Source organism: Thermobia domestica, chromosome 2, assembly GCF_964235325.1.
Source record: "Thermobia domestica chromosome 2, izTheDome1.hap1.1, whole genome shotgun sequence".
NCBI classification, from domain to species: Eukaryota; Metazoa; Arthropoda; class Insecta; order Zygentoma; family Lepismatidae; genus Thermobia; species Thermobia domestica.
Genome location: NC_137455.1, coordinates 149,711,539 through 149,730,544, shown reverse-complemented (window position 1 = coordinate 149,730,544; position 19,006 = coordinate 149,711,539). Strand labels below are relative to the sequence as shown.

Below are 19,006 nucleotides of genomic sequence, written 5' to 3'. Positions count from 1 at the left end.
CATAAACACTACAAAAATAATAAATCACTGTAAATATGAAATTTTATATGCACACGAGAAATTAGGTTTTCATAAACACTTCAAAATATTAAATTACTGTAAATATGATCATTTCTACACTTTTAAATGCACATGAACTCATGTGCATTCGTGTGAGCTCATCAACATTTTTGTTTTGAAACTTAGGATGATTGTTTCAAAATTACGCCTTAAATTTGCAGAGGCTATGGAACTGTTAGGTAAAACTCTATCACATATTACACATTGGGGGCAGCTTTGAGTATCCATGAAGTCCATGGCTAAATACGTAAGTTTCATCATATTTACGTCTTTTACTTACATGTATTGTTTTGGATGCTGACTCTCCACATTTTGGAACGATGATTGATTCGGTTGTATATACATCAGGTCCTTGAGTTCTCATTTCCTCTTCGACGGGCACTTTTTTTTTTTTTTTTTTGCTCCACCCACATTAGAAGACGTTGAATGTTTGTTACAATTAACTAAAAATTTTAATGACCTAGTTTTGAGCCACCGATCCACCTGGATTGAGATCAAGCTCACAACTAAATGCAATGAAATTCTTATTGCGAATCTGAATCGGAAATAATTATTTCCTACTTAGGTAGGAATCTAGACCTTTTGACGATAATACTAAGTGTACTAAGTGACTCATCTAAATTCTAACTCACTTCTAGATGAGATAGAGACTTCCGTTTTTATATTCCCGTCCTTGATATTGGTTTGTACATCGAAAAAAGTCCAAGTTGAAATTTCCCATTCGAAAAAGGGGAGAAAGCCCTCCCAGAATATTTTTAGTTTTTTCCGAATTTTAAAACCTTTTTCGTTACGGTTCGAAAGAAGTGTCGGAAAGCAGCTTTTGTCATTTTCGATTTTTTCAAAATTTCGTACGTTTTAATTATTTCGATTGAAACTTCCAAAAACAAATTCTGATGGACCCAATATTCAAACCAACTTTTAGATTAGATAGAGACTTGCGAATTTTTTATTCGCTTTCTCGAGGTCGGTTTATATGGAACCACTGTGAACTCTTTGCGGAACTCCTGGGTTCCGCGGAACACACTTTGAGAAACTCTGCACTAGACCAACGATGAGGGCAACTGTGATATATCATCATCCACACGATTCTGAAACTTGAATATATTTTTGTTTGTTTATTGCCGTTTAGCATCCTTTTTTCAGCACCGAGGTTACAAGTAATACTAAAACTAGGCTAATAAAACTCATACTATAAAATGAACTATTCAACACACCTTCTCTAGCCATAAGACGAGGAACTACAATTTAAGATGGAATCCGAATCACTGCAATAATGTTCAATGCTCCTTACTGGGAATGGAACCTGGAACCACGCGCGTCAAAGACTAGCGCGCTAGCCACTAGGCCAACGTGGAGCGCTGAGACTTGGATAGCTAAGATACTACACGTACTACTTCTTTGTATAGCCTAATTTATTACATTTCATTTGCTATGTTCCATGTTTTTCGAGCTAGGATATATTTACTTTCAGTGTTCTGTTTGTATAGCTCAGAAACGGTTCATTTTCGGAAGAATGTTCATTTATTGTATTTTGCTTCTTTCCAAATTCTCTACACAGAGTAGTGGTTTAATTAGTATACCCAGTACTTTCTCAATCGATTAACAAAAACATTCTTTAAAAAATTAGAAGCAAGTGTCTTTATGAATTAAGATATCGAGATTCTGAAATTTGTTTTAATTTTTAAAATGAAAATTTAGGAACCAGGTGAATTTAAATATTGTGAGGAAATATATTCTTTTAAGAGCATAGAAGTCGATACAAACGATATGTTGAGTTATTAAGAATTTAGGGTATTCCCTGTCTACGTGCAAAAGTGCTATTGGCACAAATCTATCAGCTAAACAGATTGATTGATTCTTCAATCTATTTTAATGAACGATGCAAAAGGCAAGTACTTAGTTGTTTAAATACTCGGCAAGACAGGAAGTTCAAGGGCGTATCAATCTATGGCAGAAACCAAATATTACGTCACAAATGGTTGAGGTTACTCTGTCAAATTGAAGTTGCAATAAAACAGAAACCAAAGTCAAGAAGTGGTTGCTTAGTTAATACATACATAGCAACAATAGGTCTGTAATGACAATATTTGTTTTTATGAGCCAATGCCACTTAGGGAAATAAGAAAAGTCTCATAACTTCAAATGGTTACATTGAGATTCTAACTGTGATGTAACACACTCATTCTTCTTAGAGACCGTATTAGTAGAGTAATCTGTGTTTACGTTTTGTCTGCCCTCAACAGTGAAAACAAGTTAAAAAAAAAAAAACTAATCAACATAAGGGTTAGTGGTCAAAACCTTAGAAAGCCAAAAAAGAAGAAGTACAGAGGAAGCCAAAGCAAACACAAGACGTGCCTGTTCATTGATTACACATAAACCCCAGCCCCACTAAGTTAAAACATTGAGGTTACTTCCTGTCAGCGTAAGGTACAAATAGTAACAACTAATATTTTTTTTTCTTTTTTAAACTTCGTTCAAGAGCCAAAACAAACACTCAAGATTTATAAACCAACTGGCGTATTATTTTAGCGTAACTGTGTAAGGAAGTAGGCATTATAGCTTCCATTTATGGTCATGTAAAGATGCGACAAACATTTGTCGCTAAAACTGCAGTTCTCAATCATAATGAGCAAACATTGGATATACAAGATAAGCAAATTTGTGTACAGAACACAACCACTGTCACTGACGTTTGTACTTATTAATATCAATATCTGTAATAGAGGAATGAATAGGTCGAGACTATTGGAAGTTGAGATAACCATGTCATTTATCTGAATCCATGTTGGTATTCAGTACAGGGGCGTCATTTAGGGGGGCAGGATGGGGTAATTGCCCTGCCCCCAAGAGTTTGAGGAATACATATACTTTAATCGATTGTCAACTGTACTAGCACAAAACGTGGAAGTCTCATGATGGTAGTAGTGATGTGAGGTGGAAAATTTTTTGCGGAAAATTTTCCATTTCGGAATTTTTTCCGCTATATTTTTTCCGTTCTACAAAAATATCAGTAATCAAGTAACAATTCCTCAGCAATCATAAAATTCGTTGAATTCATGTATAGAAATGTTAAAAAGCGAATAGTCGTTTAAATAATCTGAAAATTTTCATCGCTCAGACAATTTTCAGTACTATGTAGGAACAAGTTAAACAATTTTTCAAACGAAATATTTTCTGTCTTATATGGAAAAATTGAAGAACTTTTTATGAGTCCGAAAATTTTCATCATTTTGAAGCAAAAAGTAAAACAACTTTTTGTGAATCGGAAAGTTTTATTGCTCTGTAGAAACAAGTGAAAGGAATTTTCATAGATCGGAAACTTTTCACCACTATGTAGAAACAAGTGGAAAAAACTTTTCATAATCCGAACAATTTCCATCCCATCAACTTTGGCTCCCTCTGCAGTGGCCCCGGTAAAAGCACACAATCCAAATGTATGTCGAAAAATATTATAGGGAATAGGAATTGTGTGTACCGAGTATTGTATTGCTAGACAGAATAGGTATGAGGGGAAAGCGTGTATTGATATACAAGTTTTTCCCTCATATCTATTCCCTGTTCAAGTACATTATGTGCCCCAATACATAGTACCTCTGGAAAACTTGTTTCATGTTGAAGAGAATGAACTTTAAACTATGACTTTCCAATGAATAGTGTTGATGCAATAACTATTCCACTAATAGGGTCAATGGGCCCTAGGGACTTACTCCGTTGCCTATAGTACCTATTTTTTTTATTTTTTATTTATTTATTGTGCATGAACACATCTTTGTTATGTTTATCGAGTGGACTAAGTTTGATTCGGATGTCCAAATGGTAGGTTCATGTCCGTTCCTTGTAAGATGTAAGCATGTTGTATTCCACACTAATACATTTAAAATACGTACTGTATTTGAGGAAGAATGAAAAAAAAAAAAAAACTGAATTAGAACTATGGTAACAAATCCTTTATTATAATATTAGCAGATTTGATCTAACATTTTCTGTACATAATATATTACAATTATAATAGTAAATATTCCCGTTACGATGATTTCATGTCCCGTAACGGATAGTGGAACGCTTTATACTATATTCTCACCAAGCAAACGCTGAGATTTCTTCAATTGGCCAGCGGCTTTTTCAGACAGACAGACACAGGGGCCATATAACCAAGATTTCCTTTTAATAAAAAGAGCGGACCTTATCTTAAAAGAGAGGAACGAGAATTGAGTTGTAGTGTTGGCTGTGTGTTGTCTCTTCAATTGATCAGAGGGTATTTCTCGCCCGCCCAATTCTTTTTATGTTTTTTTTTCTTTTATTTTCTTCTACCTGGCGTTTTGACCAACTGATGAACTGATTCCTATTCCCAACAGAACCACATTTTCTCCAAGAGGCAACACGAGCATCGAATGTCAATGAAGGTGATCCACCCAGGACGAAGGGGATAATGAATGGGCTGTGGTTTACGTACGTCTACTCCTCCCGCTTTGCATCTTCTTGGATGATATCACTGGTTTAGAACAGGTGGCTGATTTCATACTACGGCTAACAAAACGTCCGCATAAACAAAATGGCTGGCTATCACAATAGTTTCTCTCTCTCTCTCTCTCTCTCTCTCTCTCTCTCTCTCTCTCTCGTAAAGGCAAGTTTTATGGAAGCATGTCATATTGGCACTTAAGAACATCCGCAGAGCGATGACAATAAAATTTTCTCATTCACACTTTATCATGAGATGAATTGGAGTTTATGAGAAGATGCCGCTTTCTTTTTCTTTTTTATTTGTTCTAAGTTTCTTTTTTCATTTACAGATGCGCGTCGCTTCATGTCTAAAAACAACGTTTTTTAAACTTTTTTTTTTTTTAAATTGAGGACCACTTTTATTAGCCAGAAGGTTCTACAGACCACAATATTATTCTTACCTCTGAAAGCAAATTTATCATTCCATAATAATAATAATAATAATAATAATAATAATAATAATAATAATAATAATAATAATAATAATAATAATAATAATAATAATAATAATAATAATAATAATATAAACTACCGTACATTTTTAAAGTATTGCATATTAATTAAAATTTCTTTAATCTTATTTTGGTATTAACAGAAATAATACATACTGTATATTAGTTTATTTTAATAACTGAAGGTTATAGAATAGATAGTGTAATAAATTTCATCAAATATCAGTTCTGGTTAAGTTAAAGAAGTTTGCTTACGTAATTTCCAAACTATGCTTAAGAATCTCAACTAGAGTGTGAGAATGAAATTCAATTGATGCTTTTTTTCTGTCTGTTTTTTTTTTTTTTTTTTACAAATTTCCATTTAGGATGACCACAAGGGCAGGCCTCGAGGACCACAGTTTGAGAAACGCTGATCTACTGTGTTTGTACTTTTTTTCGGGGAGGGGCTAATTGAAGTGAAGTGAAGATATTATATTATCCACGTTCGGTTTAAATTCCTAAAGAGTGGTTACGATTTTCTTAATATCTTCCAATCATTACTGCTAATTTCCAAGTAATTGATGGAATTTACTAGATGAAAGAAGCAACAACTAACCAATTATGCGGTTTAAGAAACCAGGTGGTTTAACGTCTCTGACACAAAAGGTTATCAACGCTACCTATACTTTTACTTAATTATTCTAATATTGGTTGTAATTTCCTTGCTATTTGAAATTTCAGCTTCATAGTAAATATATTATTTTATTTTAAAAAAATCAAATGAAACATCATTTTCCATTTCTTTCCAACTATAGAAGGAAAACAAACATGGGAACAATATCAGAAAGATAAGAGATGTTTCGTCCTTCAAAAAGGGAGAGATGTGGTTTCATTCTTTCAAAACTGATATCCCTTCCTTTTAATTTAAGGTGCATAGAAACCTCCAGCGGGGTCGTTTCGAATTCCATACCTTATATGCAATACCTTTTCACTGAAATATCTATGTTAATAATAATAATAATTTGATTTTTCCGAAAAACTGATATCTACTCGCATCAGGCCCGTAGCATCAGCGGAGAGGGGCTCAATCTTCTTGCGATCCCTTTCTAGCCCCACCCAAAAATTTTCGTTGTTTTTTAGTTTGTATGTATCAATGTAAGGTGAACTCAAGTTTCAAAATGATCTCAGACCCCCTGTTTTAGTGTTCTGGCTAGAACATAAGGGACATAAAGTCTAGTAAATCAGATTGAAATCAGGGAAAATGATAGTCTATGGGCCAGACAAGATTTGAGTATAATTTGGGGGTACCAGATTTCCTTCAAATCACAATTGTATTAGTACCTGAGGACCACGAAAAACTATGATGGCCGTCTCGGAACGGTAGCTTTTCAAGATGGTGTCGAATCAAAGATGGCGCCTGAGTCGATTTATAGAGCTGGCAATATATCGGCTCCTAATTATCGAATTTTAACGCTCTTTTTTGAAAACGAAAGCTCATTGTATTTGTAACAAGTAACTTTGTCAACATTATGCCATATCTTGGATGATATATGAGGAAAATAATAAAAAATGAATTTCGAAGCGCTTTAAGTTCTATTTAATCTATGTTAATCGTAATAACAAAAGATTTTATGAAAAGATACTTTGGGTAAAACCAAAGAGACATTAATTAGCTTTCGTTTGATGTATTTGTGAACATTCTATCAATAATACAGCCGGAAATATCAAGATTTGAATGTTCAAAGGTGTCCGGCATTCAAAAATCTCAAAGAAAAAAAAAATAAAACTTCTCTTCTGCAAAAAGCACGTAACATGAGGTACATTTCATATTATTTTACTCTCTTTAAATGCGAACTTATCTTGTAAATTTTAGTTCTCTTCTTCGCTGTCTGTAAACCCAACTTCTTCGTTAACTGTATACTTCTCAGGTTCTGTTCGAGGTAGGTTGTCACAGTCTGCGAACTTATAAGCAGGTGTATAGTTCTACTTCATGTTATTAAGCTAACAAGAATTGCTAGGTAGCTTACAGGAACGAAAACAATAGCAGTTCAAAAGTCTCAAGACAGTTTCTGGAGCTGGTAATCGGTCATCCACTGAACAGATATGTGTCCACTCTCCTCAATTATCCAGCAATAGTTTTCAGGATCGGGAATTTCAGGAAAGTTCTCCAGGCATCGTTTCCAAATTGCAGATTGGTAATTTGCTCTCAGAGTATACTGATAGAAGCCATTTTCACAGGAAGTAAGTTGAACAGAATCGATTACACTTCGTTTACTTCGAAATAATTGGAAGTGTGCCTCATTACTTGATCAATACGCTTATGTCTCAAATACAGGAAGCAAACAAACTTTTATAGTTGGCTGAAAAGTTCACTGTTTATATTCCAATCTCCTCCAAAGAGAGAAAATAAATTTATAAATGCATCATCATTTCGCAACAGTTTAATTGCATTTAATTTTCCTTGACAACACATAGCACTAACTGAATCACAACCAGTCATTGTGTGAAGGGAAGGTAAAGCAGACAATAAAGGAGATCACAAAACTGAAATAAGTTTCCTTACATCAATAAGTCGAATTCGGTTTTTTGTTGTACGTTTAATGGAAACATTACTTTGATTTTCAATACGCACAGACGCATATGCACACAGAGACAAATCCGTTCTGCGATATATTGTACAAATATACGGTATCATCTTGCTTACTATAGAAATCAGTACGGAGCATACGTTATCCGTATGCTACATAGGCATTGGCCTTAGACGTTACATAATGTCGTTGCAGGATGTCTGACATCTAACAGTTTTCCGTATATAACATGCATATACTTATGTTACCTTCGTCAGCTATATGTTATATACGTCCATTTGTATGTGAGGTCCGCCTACATTGTTTCATACGGAAAGTACGTATAGATGGAACACTTATACAGAAAGTATTATAAAAAACATGCGTTTTCAGTTATACGTTTGCTGTACGTCAAGTCCAAAAACTACAGGAATTACGCATGTAACCTATCTTTTTAAGTACGCCACCTACATTTTTTTCTCAGTGCACACAGAATGAACACATCCGTGTCATTTGATTTACATATGACATTTGAAAACTCTTGTAAGTTATCTTTAATATGTAACATCATTCTCGTATCAGCTTCTTCTTGAGAAGATGACAGTTCTGGCACTTCATTGATATCTTTTCCTGTACTTTTTAAACACTTGTTTCCATACATTACGAACATTTTTCCCCTTTCAAATCTATTCTTTTTTCCTTTTGCTGCCAACTTTCTGCTAGGATTCTCGTTAGCTTGTTCTTGCTGCCATTACTTCTTAAGAGTCGCTTCCAGTTTGGTACTTTATGTGCACCCTTCGAAACATGAAATGATATCACTTCATCAGCAACTCTCAAAGTTCTTTCAGCGGACTTCATTGATTTCTTTTTATAAGTGTCAAAAACTACGTCTATTCGATCACTGACATGACATACTTTTAAAACTTCTAGCAGTATTAAATGAGATATTTAATCAAAAGTACATTTTCTCCATGTAACTTATGAATAAGCTCCATTGCGTCAATAACTGTTGTAGATTTACCTTGCGGACGGTTAGTAGATGAAACCATAATCTCAAGAAAGTTCGCTAGTGTGGCTTTATTAATTTTCCTTAAAGTACCATCAGGATACGATAGATTCAATGGCAAAGGACACAAAAGATGACTGAAAACTTCCTCTATGTTTAGGTTACGGTTTTCTGCTAACAAAATCATATTCCCGAAAATATTCCTGTCTTTAAAATCATTTCTTTGTTATTGTTTTACGCCTAACCTCTGCTTATTTTTGAACTTTGTAACTGAATTTGTTTGTAGGGTCAAAGAAACATTTATTCTTTTCTAAACGATCATGTTGGAAGTCTTGGTAAGCTTTTTCCCTTTTGTGTCTTGCCAATAATAAATCATTTTGAATTTCTGTCTGCGCTTCTAAGCCTTTGAAATGTGTAATGTTGAGGTATTTTTGTCGAGACTTGTTCTTTGTCTTTAGAAATACGAGGCTTCTGAAGATCCGGATGCTGGCATTTCTTGTCTGAAAAGATTTCTACAACTTTTCGCATCATCCCAAGTGCTGAAGTTCGACATTCTGCGGTTAAATAGTATTTACTGACTACTCCAATCTTTAAACTGAATCCTTTTGTCCCACCTGCTGTTTGTGTATCTTAATTTACTGTCTCCTCTAAATCCTGATCAACTGGAATTTGTGCAAATAGATTCTTTGATTTAAGCTGGACAGAAAATTCTACAGACATGTAGAACTCAAAAATGAAAAGATTTGTATTTTCCAATCGAATTTAATTATGCCGGTTAGGCTAAAGGAGACGGTGATTATGAGAAATAAATGAAACGGTGGAATGAAGTTAGTGGGAGGAAACGGGAGAACCCCGAGAAAACCCACGATCACGGTGTTTGTCCACCACAAAGTCCACACGGTGCGAGCTGGGATCGAACCAGAGACCCCAAGCACCGGAGGTGAACGCTCTACCACTGAGCCACCGCGCCCCCCGTCTCCGTATAATGTTTCAAACCTGTTTTGAGATATATTTTCAGCAAATGAACAAAATAACTTTTCAGCAAATGAACAAAATAACTAATTTAATTCTGTAGCCGTAAAAGGAAGCTGAATATTTTCGACTTCGACATGATCCAAGAACTCATTCCAAATTATTCTCATTAAGGCTTCGTAGACGCATTCGTGGAATCTCACAGCACGGTTGTATTGCTTTTCGTCTAGAACTTGACCAGTGAAGCCAATTGCAGTTCTTTCTGATTCTACTGTTAAGTCTAAGTCCAGCATTATTAATAACTTCCCAATATTTGAAAATAGGTTACAAACTATGTAAAAAGGTCCCATCATTATGAAAATACTGTCAAATTCATCGATATGTATCTATTTAATTTCTGGTGCTTTTGGAAAATTTGCCTGATCTTCAACAAAAATATTTTCCAAATTTAGTCTTGACTTTATTTGATTGCACTCAGTCAATATTTCATAAACTGTTAACTTATCAGTTGCTGGGTGACTTTTGGAAGGCAAATGATGTATTGGATTTGGTTAACGTTGTTCCTGACTAGTATATTAAATCCTGTCCAAGAGCTAACTGTCTAATTTCCAAAATTGCAATGCCGACTTAAAACCCGAAATAAATTTTTCCGTTTAGATTCCGAAAATAAGCTAAGGTAATCAGGAATTGGCTGTGTTGTAATGTTAGGAGACTCAATCTTCTTACCTGCAATATATTCCGGTAAAGGTGAATGGTGAAATACCATGCACCTTTTCTTCTTATTATTAAATATAGGTCTCAGAGGTAGACACGAGTCTGATACTTTGTGAATTACAATGCCATTAACTCGGTGAGTTTATGGAAACATTCCGCCTCAGTATTGGTTGTTTATATTGAATTGCAGTGCTGCCGCGCACACCTTTGAACATTCAAATCTTAATATTTCCGGCTGTATTATTGATAGAATGTTCACATATACATCAAACGAAAGCTAATTAATGTCTCTTTTCTTTTGGTCAAAGTATTTTTTTTTCATAAAATATTTTTGTTGTTACGATTAATATAGATTAAATAAAACTTAAAGCGCTTCGAAATTCAATTTTTGTTATTTTCCTCGTGTTTAAGATACGACAAAATGATGGCAACGCTACATGTTGCAAATACAATGAGCTATCGTTTAAAAAAAGAGTGTAGAAATGCGATAATTAGGAGCCGAGATATTGCCAGTTTTATAAATTGGCTCGGGCGCCATCTTTAATTCGACACCATCTTGAAAAGCTACCGTCCCGAGACGGCCATCATAGTTTTTCGTGGTTCTCAGGTACCAATACAATTGTGGTTTGAAGGAAATCTGGTACCCCCAAATTATACTCACCTTACGTATACTGGCCCATAGACTATGAACCCTCCCATTAATCCCTCGAGCAGATTCACAATGATCTTCCAGGCATCAGTTTAGTGATCAATGTATTATATATACAAGCTCTGGCCTATTCTAATGCATTTGAAATGCTTGTTAAAGAACATAGTTTATTAAGGAAAATTATAATTAATAATTGCCTTTTGTACTATAAACTATGAATGTAACGTTAAATCAAGTTAGCCCTTTCCTTAAATTATTTCCACCTCCTTCTCGCCCCTAATGTTCTGAGTACATGTTTGATTCTCTAGTGTGTAATATTACTTACTCACTTTGGATAGCACAAGTGTTGTTTTAGTGTGTTTCATTTAGTACAAATTTTGTAGTAAGGTGATCGTGTTTTCAATATATTCACTTGGCTCATTAATGCGTATTATGTAAAGAAAGTTTTCTTGTAACTTTAACATGACTTGAGGAATTATAATAAAATAGTATTCTTTTCTTCCTTTTTTTTTATCTCGTAGTAATCATCGAGACATTAGAAGATGGACGAACGAGATCGCAGCACTTCACAGTGGAAACGATCACCGACCGTTCAATCCTGAATTCATTGATATTTGATGTCAGCCAGAAGCAACCTGGAGCCCACGTGACGCTTTACGTGGACTGTGTCTCACAGGGAATGATAAGCACTCCAAAAACAATGAGAGAAATGTACACAAAGATGACTGCACCCAAATTACAAGTGGTAAGTATGCTTCTTATAAGTGCATTTACCTGCCTGTGTATCTATCCAGACATAAAGGCTGTCAAGGTCTATTTACATTTCATTTATGTCTTCCATCAAAAAATATTGAAAAATGTTACATGGTTTTATTTAACTCGCTTTCTCTATTTGTTTAAAGTTTGGATAAAATCTTACAGTAAAATTTCCACCGATTTCAATACAAACGTAATCTTCATTATAAATTTTGCTTTCATTCATAAATACTTGTTATATGCTGGTTCAATATGTCAATACAGTTCCAAGCGATTCAAATGAAATGATGCTTAGGACTATAATTATGACTAAGTTTCACGGATTCTTCTTACATTCGATGATACACGCCTTAATTTTTTAAAAGACAAGGGAAATCTAAGAGTGGCAGTTATAGGATAAGAAAAAATATTTCGATAAATAGTGCATTTGTAGTGTAGTGTGATGTATGGAACGTCAAAAGAAGTTCACTGTGAGCATTAGTGTAAAAGCATATTTCTTTTTGCCCTTCCCCCTGGTCTAGTGATGCACAAGGTGCACCGGGGTTCGTTTCCCGATGGGATAGTACTAAATGCATCACGATGGTTCGAATTCTAGTTTAAAACGTATACGTCCACGTCTCATATAGTATATGTACTGAGAAAGGAAGCTAAACTCCCAACAATAACCTACATGTCTCCTGTCAGAATCAACAGAACTTGAGTCGAAGCCCTCGTAACTTACAAATTTTTTGTTTCTTTGTACATATATACTAGCAAAATTGTGTGATTATTCCTTTCGGCCCCAGGTCATTTTTGGCGTTTTCCTACATTTCCAGTTAGTGACTTATTGCTCAAAAGCCATTCATTCGATTGATATGGTTAAGTCTTTGTTTTTTAAGAAAAATGGATGTGGTTATTTTTTGGTATAAGTTGCATTGCAGTGTTGCCAATGGGTGGGAAATTATTTAGGGAAATGTAGGGGTGAAAATTTACAAAAAAATCCCTAACCGAATTTCAAAATTTTTTGTATCTAGTACCACTGCTGCTATATGGATTCAAGTCACCTAAAAAAATCTTTGGTGTGTTGACAAGCTACAGTGAAATCCTGAAGTCGCTTGCTTGCATCCAAAGAGGGAAAGAAAAAATTCTGTCATCACATGAAATTTTGACACTTTTTACGCCTCACAAGCAAAAATCAAATATGCCGGGGTTACAGCTTCTCTAATTATCCTATTGAAACTTTTTATGGTGCGTTCTGTAGGGCAAAGAGGAAGCTTTCAGGTAGTGGTACGTTTGTTTCAATGTAGCCAGTAAGAAGGTAATAATAGAGGGGAAAAGGGAAATTTTCCAAATTTTTCACCTAAAAGCGGGAATTAATTGTTTTGCCTGGAAACACTGCCATCAGACAGACGAAAACTATCTAAAAATAAATCTCAGTACTCCAAGAATATATCCTACAAGTATCATGGCGATATCTAACAAAGTAAGCAAGAAAATTTTTAAAAAATATCATTCTACCTCAGAAATTCACCATTTTCTTACCATTTCCAGAACATGGTTTATTATAAACCTCAACTGTACTTTCTCTAATTATTCTAGTGAAACTTTTTATGGTGCGCTATGTAGGCTAAGGATGGGGCTGTTAGATACTAGTACGTTTGTTCGAATGTAGCCAACAAGAAGGAAATAATAGAAATAAAAAGGGATTTTTTTTCCAAAATTTGCCCCTAAAACCTGGAATTAAAATTTTCTGTAGCTCGCAACACTACTTACTATCAGACACACACAAACTATCTTAAAATAAGCTTTGGTATCCCTCTAATATATCCCTCCTACAAGTATTGTGACGATATCTAATAAAGTAAGCATGTCAATAAAAAATATCTCATTCTACCTTTAAAAAATCACAGTCATCTTCCCAATTAGAGAACAAGGTGTACTGTAAACCTCAACTGTACTTCCTCTAATTATCCTATTGAAACTTTCCATAGTGCGTTGTGTAGAGCAAAGACGAGACTTCCAGATCCTGGTACGTTTGGTCCGATATAGTCAACAAGAGGGAAATAATAGAGACAAAACAGATATTTTTTTCAAAATTTCCCCCTAAAATCTGGAATTAAAATTTTCTGTAGCTGGTAACACTGCGACCAGACAGATGCAAACTATCTTAAATTAAACATTGGTGCACCACTAATATATCCTACAAGTATTATGACGATATTTAAGGAACAAAACTTCTAATTACCAAAAATATATTACGGTAAACAGAAAAGTAAGGAAAAACTAGAAAAATTAAGTGTTAAAACCTAAATACGAATTTTTCGTGCGTTCCCTAATTAACCCATTGTAACAATCTGTATTTGCATTTGTTAAGTAAGGACAAATGTTCGATTGGCGTAAGTTGACTTGCACTCGGACGTATAGGTACGGATTTACAAACAAAAATTTCTAATTTTTTGCCCAAACTTAGGAAAATTTTAATTTCCGTAATTAGCAACACTGCGCGCAGGCCCGTCCAATTAATGTCAACAGTTAGGTATCCATCCGAGGTATCTACCTGGCAAGTCTTAAGGAGGTCTTTCTACAAGGAAGGGAAGCTACAGGGAAAAAAGAAGTAAAGGAAATTCGAAATTAGAAAATTCTTGAATTTTTGACTGAGGTGAAATTTGAGAAGGAAATTCGACACCAGAAGAAAAAAATTAATATGATAAACTATAGTGCAACCATATTTTGCAAGAATAATATTCCGATATCTTAATTAATGTCCACACAGGAGCGGATTAAACAAATGACGCACCCGTGTGTGCCACTTTGGCCACCTGGGCCATCGAGTATACATTAGATTACATTTTTTTGACTACTAACTCGTGTTGTTGTTGTAGTTATAGTCTCGACTAATAATAATATCGTTGTTAGTCTCGACTAATAATAATATCGTTGTTGTAAACAATAACTTTATAAGGAAAATTTTCACTCCATTTTACATCTGAGTTCCAACACTGTTGGTGAGAAATGCAGGGTGTTTCAAAATGAATTTTGGTGTTTTAAGTCTTCGTAGTACTTATTACATTTTACGTACAATTATAAGCAATGCATCAAGTAAAAGAGCACCTCAAAGCAATGCATCAAGTAAAAGAGCACCTCTTTGCTACAAGTGTTCAATGTGATATTCATTCGTCACACGGCACACATCTAGTCGATAGGCGAGAAAGGCCCATAAACTTTCCGCCATATGGTACAAACACATTCAATTTAGAGGAGTCTCGTTTCAAGTGTACCATCTCCTGAGGATTTGCTGACGGCCAGATGCAAACATTGTGAGTGCACATTAGCTCTTGGGTGAAATGTCGATTTATCACTGAAGACGACACGATCCAGAAAATCTTCATTGTTATGCAGCAATATTTCACTTGCGAAATTGGCACGTAAACCGTAGTCTGTAGGCTTTAAACCTGTAGCAACTGCAAACGATAAGGACGTAGTTGCAAGTGTCTCCTTAATATTCTTCACACAGACCGTTGCACTGTACAGATTCAGTTTTTATTAAAACACAAAAAAACATTCTGCTCTCTAGTCTACATCTTTGCTGCTTGCTCTTTCTAACGCCAGACAGAAGAAACAATGCATGTACATGCGTGCGTACAAAACTGTTTGAGTTGCTCTTTCATTTGATATAATATTTATAATTGTAAGTTAATTGTAATAGATACTACAAAGTTTCATTAATTTTGAAACACCCTGCATTACTTCAAATTGTGTAATCCTATATTCATGTCTTTTATATACATATCATCAGGGCCGGTCCTAGTCAATTTGTCGCCTCGTGCAATAGCATAATTTGCCGCCTTCCTCTTTCTCCAGAAAGAACAAATCTTAAAAGTCATGATTTTAATTATGCTACTCCAGCATGAACAACAAAGGTGAGGGCAGTGGCGTATTTACGATTTTGTTTCGGGAGGGGCTTTGCTAACTTTCGGGGGGGGCTTTGCCTGAAATTGTAAAAATTCTGCAAGATATTTCATATACTTTACTATAGTCAGTAAGATTTCGGAGGGGGCTTAAGCCCGGAAGCCCCCCCCTAAATACGCCACTGGGTGAGGGTAAGTGAAGTTGCACTCAGAAAGGCTTAAATACTTACTAAAAATGCAATCCCGTTGTGTCTGTTTTTTTTTTTTTTTTTTTTTTTAAATATTAATCTACCGGTGTTATGTTAGTGAAAGATAAAGCAAACACACTTGCAGAGGAAAGATGGTAATCCTTTTTATAGAATTCACTATCGAGCTTCAATCTCAATGTATCAGTTTGCAATTCCAGTGCAACTAGCTCTTTTATCTTTATTTCTTGATTTCTCTTCTATATTTGTTAACATTTTTTTTAAAAAAGTTGTTTCTATCTTCAATGATAAGGAACTTGTTTCTGACAAAAACAAGACTAGTTGTCATATCAAAACTGTGATAACTTACTAAATGGAACAGATAGTCACTACTGTTCGAGAATTGAATTCTTGCATTTGGCAACAATCAAGCAATTTGTGCTCGGATTTATTCGACCATTTGCTTTAGCATTGTCCATGTGGCCTTAAACTAATGCAACCTAAACATAATTTATGAATGTAGTATTCAAATAAAAGGTCAGCTTAGTAAATGTAACTACCATCATCATGAAGTCTGTTTCCAACAAGAAATATTTAATTTAAATAATATATTTATGACAGATTTTTGCCGGACCATCCAAACTTGCCGCTCCACGCAAATGCACGTGTTGCAAGTATGGTAGAGCCGGCTCTGCATATCATACATATCTAGTCGACAAATTATTTATATATGACATTTAGAAAAATACTATGGCAAATTAGTATTAGTTTTTACCATTAGACAAGTTATTTGAATTTTATACTGATCGTGATATTATTTTCGTAGTTATTAAAGGCCTGCTTTCACGAAAACACAAAATTTCATTTCTACTTTTATTTCTTAGTTGATATTGATGAAAACTGCTGAAACCCGAATTGTTAATAGGTATGGTATTCATGTAAGTTGTAAAATATTTGTAGCGTATCAGTATCTAGCATTTAATTTATGTTGCATTTTATGGTGATTATACCTACATAAAAATATTTAGTACTGAAATAGACGTAAGATGCATTACAAATGACTATTTGAAAAAAAAAAAAACGAAATTTAGAAAAAAAACGAGAGGCAATGTTTTTTTTCTAAAAAAACGTACATTTCTGAAAAAATACGAACGGTTTTTTTTTCTATTTACAACACTACCTGTAACAATCATCAATCATTCCTATTTCGGTGGAGTTGTCCAGCCTGTAAGATAGTTAAGTTCAAGGTTGAATTTGACCTCATTTGATAATAGCAAACACTAAAAGTTAATCTGTCTAGTGTACTGAAAAACTCTTTTCTATTTTCATTAACATTCACTTTTGAATATTTATGTGGTTTTAAACATAATTGTACAAGAATGAAAAATTATGCTAATTTGTCTTCTCTAATGACCTGAAAAATGGAATTTATTTCTTCGTTAGAACAAGTGCCGTTAAGCGTGTGAAAACTTTAATGAATGGAGCATATATTAGTGGGTGTTAAAACAATTAGCATAGCTAAATAGAAAAAGAAAGAAAAACTTTACCTCCAACACGCTTATTTATATTGTTGCCATATAAGGAACTTTAAAAGCGAAACAACACCCGCCCCATCTTGCGTCACAATCGGGAACACAACTCACAGATGAAAGCAATGTAGCTGTTGTGTCATATGGACCAGAAACAAAAACACGTGGATTGTATTATTTCTAGAGGGAGAAAAAAATAAGATAATGGAAAGATGAAGACATTATAGTAATGGCGCGCAGAATTTTAATAACTGCTTCACCTTGAACAATGAAAAACAAATGTGCGTAACGAAATATGAACCAAGCGAATCAGTAAACCTTTTAATTTGTACAAGAGTTTTTCATGTCTCAATCAGGACCATTGATGGTGGAGAAGGGGGATAACTGGTGAAGCCTCCATACATCTGGGCCAGATTTTTTCTCGTATTTTACTTGAAAATTTAAAATTCACTATACACATCGGCTTTTAAAGGAAAGGCTGAGATGACGAAACGAAAGACAGACATATTGACAAGATTTGTTCAAACCACTTCGCCGGGATTGCTAAGCACCACAGAGGTTCCTTTATGACTACTAGTAAGGGAAATACAGGTCCGTATGCACGGGGGACATGAGAGCCGGGTTCCCCCAAAATTTTCCCGGGAGGCTTTCAAATGTAATATAATATGGTGATGAACTATAACATGGTTGAATCTGGGTTGAATCAATCCCCCTAACTTCTACCGATCTTTCCCCCTACATTTTTGGACTGGCAGCGAGCCTGGGGAAATACAATTCTAACGGAAAATAAAATTTAAAAAAGGAATGAAAAAGATATAGGACATAATCTAAAATGAAAAAGAAAAAAACAGGCTTACGATGAAGAAAATAAATAAATAAGGCAAATTAAACAAGAATTGTTAATAATACGGTACTAGCGAACAATGAAAAAGAAATAACGCTAATGCCATTGAAAAAAATGCCCTCGCTTGGATAAATTTCAAATTGCGCTTTGAATACTAATTTGAGAATGCTGAATCCAATGAAGCTATCTTTAAACATATTCGTCCATGAGGTTACGAGCAAAATGGCTTCAAAGTTGGTATCTTTGAACTGCCGCTTATGCCAATGGTAAAAATGCCCATGGTTAGATACACTCCTAATCTTGCTTATTATACTAATTTAAATTTATTGAACTCTATGGAACTATTTTTAACATCCGTGGAATCACGAGAAAAATAACCTCAATGTTAGGATCAGCGTCGCAAATCTTTCTTCAACATTAAGGGGGGGGGGGGGCAAGTAAGACCGTTTCCTTTTTTTTTAAGCGATGCTCAAAATAATTGGGAAGATGAAAAACAATCCTGTGGAGGATCAGGGAGTAGAGTTGTCTTCAACATTGGGAGGCGGGCAGATTTGAGGCTTATTCTGGAAAAGGGACATCAATTTCATCCCACTTTCCTTTGTAGCAATCGGGGACAAATCATCACATTTTTTTTTCCAAAAAACACATTTCAAATCTGATTATTGGGGGGGACAGTCCCCCCAGTTTCAAGATTGGAGAGGACATGTCCCCCTCATCCCCCGGGATTTGCGCCAGTGGTTAGGATATTTATATTTATTTCTGTCCCAAATTTGACATAATTTTTCTCTTGACCCTATGAATTAATACTTTCACAATAATTCCATTAGATTCAGCATCTCTAATTTATAGCAATTTAAAATGTATTCGAGCATGTAATTTTATTATTATTATTATTATTATTATTAT

At 34.7% G+C, this 19,006-nt stretch overlaps 1 protein-coding gene across 3 annotated transcripts in view; it reads left to right on the top strand.

Annotated features, from left to right (window-relative positions):
- The window catches only part of Tsp (Thrombospondin), a 265,557-nt gene that overhangs the window by 159,417 nt on the left and 87,134 nt on the right, over window positions 1-19,006 (top strand). For all 3 annotated transcript variants that reach the window (XM_081747100.1, XM_081747107.1, XM_081747091.1), the window contains exon 3: window positions 11,421-11,644. In XM_081747100.1, the coding sequence (XP_081603226.1) occupies window positions 11,421-11,644 (224 nt within the window). The remainder of the gene's footprint in view (window positions 1-11,420; window positions 11,645-19,006) is intronic.